General features: G+C 40.1%; 1 protein-coding gene across 1 annotated transcript; it reads right to left on the minus strand.

Moving 5' to 3' along the window:
- Positions 1–463: 463 nt before the first annotated feature.
- Positions 464–5,832, minus strand: LOC121264884 (probable alpha,alpha-trehalose-phosphate synthase [UDP-forming] 7). Its single transcript, XM_041168221.1, has 4 exons — positions 5,626–5,832; positions 3,251–5,346; positions 2,900–3,173; positions 464–1,432 (listed from the first exon to the last, which is right to left on the minus strand). The coding sequence occupies exons 2-4, from the start codon at positions 5,230–5,232 to the stop codon at positions 1,121–1,123; spliced, it is 2,568 nt and encodes an 855-aa protein (XP_041024155.1). The 5' UTR covers positions 5,233–5,346; positions 5,626–5,832; the 3' UTR covers positions 464–1,120.
- Positions 5,833–8,273: the final 2,441 nt, after the last annotated feature.

Below are 8,273 nucleotides of genomic sequence, written 5' to 3' on the forward strand. Positions count from 1 at the left end.
GACATAATTTAATTTAGTAGATAAATTATAAAATTTGAATAGTACAAATCAAATCTCACCATTTTCATTATGTGAATAGTGCGTAGAATTCGAGAGTAGAATATCTTTATATATATATATATATTCTTATATGTTTTCTAAGTCATGTTGAACGTTATATACCAAAATAAATCAACGAATCAAGACAGATTGACACGATTTTCTCCTTGGAAAATTGAAAGTAAAAAGACCTCGAAATCCAATCTAGTGCAAGTAAATCTGTTAAGCTTCTGCTGCAAAGTTTCCATGCCGAGAAAGCATTCGAAAGATGAAACTAATACACAGTACTTCTATATGGATGCAAGGAGTTCCTCTCTTTTGCATTATCTTATTGCTCCACTGCACCCAGCACAGAGAGAGACCGTTAAAACCTCGGTTTTTTACGAGGTCCTGGTAAAAAATACGACATTGGAAATAGAGGATATAAAACTAATATTTTGCTATAAAATTTACAGAATACGCCAAAAATATAAAATATATCGGAGTAACAATTGCAAAATAAAATCCACTCAAAAAATTTAAAGAGGGGGGGAAAAAACTAAAAGAAGACACTAGAGTGTACTGTTTCATCTAATGAGGCGTCGTCCACTACACCAGCTGAAACCTGTTTCTGTTACCCCACCTGAACATCTTTCCCAACATTAACAACTTATCCCTGGTATAATTTCAAGTGAGATGCACGAGAACGGCATTGGTCAGTTTGATATTTGCATTAGGCCGGCTGAGCAGCCTTTATGTGTATGTGATGCAAGGATTATTTAGGCTTTTCTTCCAACTCCAGTCAGCTCTCCATGAATCTTTATGGTAGGTCCCGTCAATCCTTCAGATGTCTTAGCTTATGCAAAAGAAATCCTGCTTTCCAAAGTAAAAACCACGCAATCAAGACTGCTGCTCCATTGTTCGTCACGAAAAAAAATCGCATGTGGCCACAGACCGATCAGAAAAGATCATTTAAGGTTTCTCCCACCAAGTTACTTCAAACAGAGATGAGTCATCGTCACCTTCAATCCCAGGCCAGCTTCTTATCTCCACCATTGGTTTAAAGCAGAAGACACCGGAGTCAGAAAAGGCAAGGAAGATTTCAAGGGGAGATTCCAGCTTCATCTGAGGGGGAGGGTGTAGAGTCTGAAACCTCTGCAAGAGCTTCAAGCATGTTTATGACATCTGTCGTGTCATCCAAATAGTACTTAGCTTTACTTGGCTTCTGTCCAACAGTGCATGCAAACACTGATGTATTAGAAGAGAGGACACCACTATTCATTGCATTGCCAATGATCTCAAACATGTCCTCATCAGATCGGTCATCGCCAATACACAGTACAAAATCAGCCTGCTTTCTGTGATCCGCCATTGCTGCAAAGATCTTTTCTGCAACCACACCTTTACTGACTCCCTAAAGACCACATGATAGGTCAGATTCAAATATCACGTTTTCTGAGCAATAGAAGCTCCATTACATAGCTAGAAAGGAGCATAATAAAAGCACCAAAAGTGGCACAAGAAGTCTAGAGGGAACCATAATGAAAGAAAATATATCTAAAACCACGATCATAAGCAAGGTAAATTTCGAGAAATACATGAGGACACAGCAAAGCAGTGAATAAACATCTGCATAACCATAGCTAAATGTAAAGTACTTTATCTCATCATTTGCGTCAAGAACTTAATTCAAGCCAAATAATTAGGAAGGTTTCAAAATGATTGCAGCTAGGTTAACATAGCAATCCATGGAAATATCAATCGCATTCTCATGGCATCAAATAAAGACAGATTCTATTCTTCGTTTGTTTACTTGTGTCTATAGAAAGCTTATACCCACTGCTAGACAACTACTGGCTATATTGTCAGCATCCATATAATCCGACAACACACTCAATCCGCAAGCAAATAATCAGCCTTGAACAAATGAAAATATGAGATTTTCTTTTTGATAAGTAACAAAGACAGTTTTATTAATACGAATGACATAGGCAATGAAAATATGGGATCATTGAAGTTATATTCAGTAACACGCCGGTGATTGCAAGCTAAATTGACATGCCACCACTAGTGAAGGTTTGTCGTGTAAATTTCAGCAATCCATCCTTTGAGGCTAAACTGCAAGTAGAAACACCCTCTAAACAAAAGTAAAAGCACCTCATTGTGTGGAAGTCCAGTGTCCTTGATCTTTTTAGGCCCAGAAGTCTCCAACTTACATGGATGCCCAACTCTAATTAAAAGGAACCAACAACAGTTGCACTTTGCCAACATGGCGCATAAAATCTAGGGGTCAAATGCTAAATGCTATGCTTTAATGCTTGTCCCTCATGCCAACATAAAACGACTCATCTTCAATGTGTTAGAGATAAGGTTTCTCAACCAAACCTAACACATCCTACTCAAATTGGGTTTCAATTTCCTCACAAATGATGCACATATGAAAGCATATATGGCCTCGTGTCGCATTATTTGAATAATGCGATTCAGTTGTTCTTACTTCTTTCATGATAATGTTCACATAATTATATAATTGCAAAAGATTGAGTCATATTGGGGAAAATGAAGGCATTAGCCCATAAATGCATCTGCCAGGTGTTCCAACAAAATGGGTGAGTCCAACAACATATATTTCTTTTCAAGGCTGGAAGAACATGGTTTTTATCAAGTGTATTCTACCAGCAGTCGTAACAAATAACAGACGTGGTTTTAAAGCATCATACGAGTAAAATCAGTTCACATAAACTCCAACAATTAGGTCAGTTTGGTGGTGGAGAAATCATGGCAATTAGATCATAAGATATGATGAATATTGATGATTGACAGGGACCCACATTCACATAGGAAGTCCAAAGAACCAAGACTAGAGAACTCAGAGGCCTACCTGTGGCTTCACTTCCACAATGAACTGACCGCTTTTGACAGAAACAGGTTCATTTGCCAGCACACTTTCTAGATGATCTAACATCTCCTTAGCCTGGCCGGATCCAAAACCAGGGTCAGCATCCCGATGGTGCCAAACCAAGGCGCTTTCCTTGGTTTCAATATAAGAACCGTCGGTTGATTCAGTATACAATTTCATAACAGGCTCGGCTATCTGTATCCACCCAAAATCATTATTCTGTCCGCAGGTTTCCCACACGTCTTCTGCAGGCCACCTAAGATATTATTCAATTTAGGCATTAGGAAACAGAAAACAGGTGCTAACACATGGCAAAAGTAAAAAATAGCATACCTCATGAAGTAACCGTGCTCAGCAGCAATTCCAAGTTTCTTGCAAGGAGAAAACCACTTGCCTAAACTATCCCTTCCTCTTCCACTGACAACAAACGCTATGTTTTTAACATCACTGCAAAGCATATTTATGATTGATATAACCTCTTGACTTGGGGTCTTGTTGATGGAAGTTTGGGGCATTACAGTGCCATCATAATCCAAGAGTATAGCCCTATTTCTGGACCTCAAGTATGCAGATACAATGGCATCAATAGACAACTTTCTGAAATTAGGATCCAGTGCCACAACCCTGAAACCAAAGCTCAAACCAATTCCCCAACAGCGTCTTCTGAAATGGTCCTTGCAAGTTCTTTCCATATCTTGGAAAAAGCTCCTCGACCAGTATGCCACATCATGTGTGCTAACGTACCTGTAATGCTTCTCATGCCGCAACTGCTTCTCAGAATCAGACATTGAAATTGCCTCATTCATTGCCTCAGCAGTTGCTTCGATGTTCCATGGGTTTACCCGAATTGCACCACTCAGGGAAGGCGAACACCCAATGAACTCAGATACTACTAGCATGCTCTTCGTGGGCCCATTAAATTCTGAACTTGACTCAGACCCAGAAACACCCTGCCTGCAAACAATGTACTCATAAGGCGTAAGATTCATCCCATCCCTCACAGCTGTGACCACAACACACTCAGCAATGGTGTAATACGCTGCTCGTTCACTGAGAGTAACTGGTCTATCTATGAAAACAATCGGTTCATAACCGGGTCGGCCAAAAGTTTTGTTAATCCTCTTGCAGCTTGCCTGTATCTCAGCCTGTATTTCCTCAAGATCTTTCCCTCTTCCCCTAGCAGGGTTTGCAATCTGTACCAAAACTGCCTTTCCCTGCCACTTTGGGTGCTGCTTCAACATCTGTTCCATTGCCAACAATTTCAGATCAACGCCTTTAAAGATATCCATATCATCAACCCCAAGAAGCACAGTTTTTCCTTCAAACTGTTGTTTTAGCTCCCCCACCCTCCACTCCTTATCCGCGAGTTTCAAAACAGATGCAGTCTGTCCCATGTGAATTCCAACTGGCATGATTTTTATCCCCACAGTCCTCCCATAATATTCCAATCCAATATAACCCCTTTTTGACTGATACTCCAAACCCAACATTCGACTGCAACAAGACAGGAAATGCCGAGCATAATCAAAAGTGTGGAAACCAATAAGATCTGAATTCAAAAGTGCCTTGAGGATCTCTTCCCTTACTGGCAAGGTCCTGTATATCTCTGATGAAGGAAATGGACTGTGGAGAAAAAACCCCATCCGTAGTCTATTGAACCTCCTCCTCAAGAAGGTAGGCAGTACCATCAAATGGTAATCATGAATCCAAACATAGTCATCCTCTGGGTTTATAATCTCTATCACCCTTTGTGAGAAAATCTTATTTGCTGCCACATATGCCTCCCATAAAGACCGGTCAAACCGTCCACCGTGATTTGCAGAGAAGGGAAGCATGTAATGAAAAAGCGGCCATAAATGCTGTTTACAAAAGCCATGATAAAACTTTGATAAAATATCCGGCGGTAGAAAAGCAGGGACACACTTAAACCTATCCAACAAAAGCTGTGACACATCATCTTGCTCATTGGAATCAACATCAACCCTCAAAGACCCTACATACAATACCTCCATATCTTCAGGTAAACCATCCTTCAGCTGTAATGACAAAGAGTCCTCATCCCAGCTAAAACTCCAGCCTTTATTATCAGGTCTGCGCTTAGCTTTCACAGGGAGCTGATTAGCAACAATAATGATACGATCCTGAACGACAGAGGATGGAACGTCTGATGTTACACTATTGGTCTGGTCATCATCAAGCTCAGAAATGACCCCCGGAACGGTCATTACGCGTGGAAGGCGCTTTTTTTCACGGCCCATGACGGGAAAGTTTCCGGAAGCTAGATCTAAAAGATTGGTATACGATCTGGACATCATTTTTAACGGTTTCTATGGTATATACTCCCAATCCAAAATCTTTCACAAGACCTCAATATTATACACCAAACCCACGATTGCTTCTGTCCCGAAATTATTATAACTGGGCACGATCTGTAATGAGCATAACATAAATAGCATCATTAAGATTAATTTCCACGGAAAAAGTAAAAAGTAAAGCAGGTTCTTCATAATCAAGAATTAACGCGGATAAGTCATTGACATTCAAATATGGTTAAAGATCCGCGTACACAATTCCTGCTCACTAAAACTCGCATATTCATAATCCAAACGATAAAATCCATACAAAAACATGAGTAGAAGAAGCTAACCAATCGCTAATTATACCAAAAAAAAAAAAAAAAAGATAAAACGACACTATTTTATACTTACCAAAAGCTCTAGAATAAGATCATTCCTGTCCTTCAGGCAAGCTCGGATCTGAGAATCCAAACAACGAAAGAAATCTATATTCTTTCAGCAGCAAGAAATCTAGGGTTTCTTTCGGTTTTGGTTTGGTCCTCTGTCTATCCCCAAGAGTCACCTTCCAATCTCTCCCTCTCTCTCACTCCTCTCTCTACAATATACAATGCCTCTTCCTTTTGGAAGAAAAAGAAAGCAAATTAGTAAATATTATTAATATTTGTTTTCATAAAAAGGAAGAGGATAAGGTCGGCCAGTAGACTACCCAGTAATGCCAACTGGCATTGATGAGTCGTTCCCTCACGCGCTCTTACTCCCTCCAACCAAGGCAGTCGCTGACATGTCGCTCGCATGTACTGCCACGTATCAAAACCAAGACGTTAGACAGAACCGGGTCCAGCTTTGCGTGTCCAGCTCCCATAGGCAAACAGCTCCCCCGGGCCCCACACGCAACCGCATAATAGATACGTAAATAAAAGAAAGGAAAAATCCATTTGAATAGCACAATGCAGCGACTCACATGTGCCTCGTGTCTACGTAACCAAAAAATTAGAAATAAATTCCAGATAATCACGGCACGTGCCTACCAGCAGGGGCAGGGAGGGGACCCGCATGGTGGGTGCCCCCAACTTCACGATCTTGACACGTGGCATAACGTCACAGGAATGCAGCGGATAAGGTATTCCGGATGATGACATGGCGCTCTTAATGAGGTCATAGGTGACTTCATTACAAAGACTTGGTACCACGTGTTTTTTATATATATTTTTAATTTTGATTATGTTTTGGGGGGGAGGGGAGGGGGGGGCCTTCTGAGCAAGGATCAAGGAACGACACGACGGACTGTCATTGGTTGGGGTAACGAGAAAAGGAGAAGCGCGAAATGTCGTTTTCACCCTCCTCGAGTTTACTTCATGACCACGAACTAGTTTGTTGTTGTCTAAGCTTAAGGGCAATTTGATATTATTTATAATAGTAATAAAAGAGGAAAAGGGGGAGTCATGTAGGGTTGTGTGCGTTGTTTTTGACTCGCATGCTGTCTTTTACCTAATCTTCCTTTGTGGCTGACGGTGCTGTGCTGGTACCGGTGTTGGTGAACCTTGTGGGGCCACATTTTCATATCAATAAATAAAATATCGAAACGAAATAATATCGGTTATCAATTTATATTATATATATATATATATATATATTGTTGAATAGAAATAGGTACTTCTACCTGTCTTCCTTCGTGATCCGACTATATGCCAAAGTTTTAATTACATGGATTGACCCATTCCCTCGCATTTTAGGTTTGTAAAATGCATATAGTGTGCGTATGTGAGTGTGTTAAAATACGTTAGATGTTATCCGTATACAAGGATACTTCATTTTTTGTTTGAGACTCCTAACATAAATTGTGAGTATTTAGTTACTATCTATTATTTTCATGCACATATCATGCATGTTGGGTGTTGGGTGTTGGTTCTAAAACAAATAGAAATAGTGTAAAATGACCAAACCTCTCCATTTTACTTAATAGAACTTCTATGTACAGTCGCCTCGTGCAAACGGGGAGTAAACGGCAAATATAATAATGCCACGTTAGTTTTTATTTATTATTTAAAAAAAAACATGAAAACACAAAAATAAAAAACTTATTCTTGTGTTTATGCCGTAGAAATGTAAATTCATGTGTGAATGAAATTTATGTTTTTGTGTCAAAACCTGCCGCAGTTTGTGGAGGAGAAACTCCCATTATGGACCATAATTATTTGTGTTTGATTTCATTGAATGGGCTTTACTCAATGCGCTTAGGTTACAACTTTTGGGGCTTATATGCGAACTTTGGATCAAACTCTGATTAGATATACTACAAACACACAACGATGGAGGCCAAAGCAGAGGTAGTAGAAGGCAAGGACCGATTTACGCCTAATTAAACACAAACGAATATCTGGGCATGTATCAAAATGGAAGCAAACCAGTGGACATACAACCCTTCAACAGCTTCCACAGACCCATCAATGGATTCCTTCGACTTTGGTTTGAACCGGACGAGAAGCTCAAAGGATATTACTGGGACGAATCCGCGTGGGCCTTAGACTACTAGGCAATGTCGGACCTATGTGAGCTCCCAAAACCGTACGGTTCATATGGTTTGTGCAGAGAGAGGGAAGGTCTTGCAGCGTGGGTCTAAGGAGAGAGAGGGAAGGTCTTGCAGCGTGATTTGGGATAGAGGAGAGGGAAGGGTCTGCGTGATTTGGGACGTCTCAAGGAGAGGGAAGGGTCTTGCAGCATGACAAATGACAAATAAAATAAAATGCAGCGTTTTGTTTTTTGCCAACTCAACAGCCATTTACATGACGCTTGAGGCAGGTGACTGTCTTAAGCATTTTTCTTTACTTAATTGACTTTCAGCACACCACTAATAATTTAACAAACAAGTAGGAAATCATTATGTAATACAAGTTGATATATACATATATATATATATATATATTTGTGAAAAAAATGAGCAAATTAGTTTAAGGTGGTGAGAGATATTCGTTCCTCGTCTCAAGCCCAACCCTTTTCTACTAAGGCTCACAGCCTAGATGTTGCAAGTCCACCGGCTAATAAGGAAGCAGAGGGCCTAG

Source organism: Juglans microcarpa x Juglans regia, chromosome 5D, assembly GCF_004785595.1.
Source record: "Juglans microcarpa x Juglans regia isolate MS1-56 chromosome 5D, Jm3101_v1.0, whole genome shotgun sequence".
Lineage (NCBI taxonomy): Eukaryota > Viridiplantae > Streptophyta > Magnoliopsida > Fagales > Juglandaceae > Juglans > Juglans microcarpa x Juglans regia.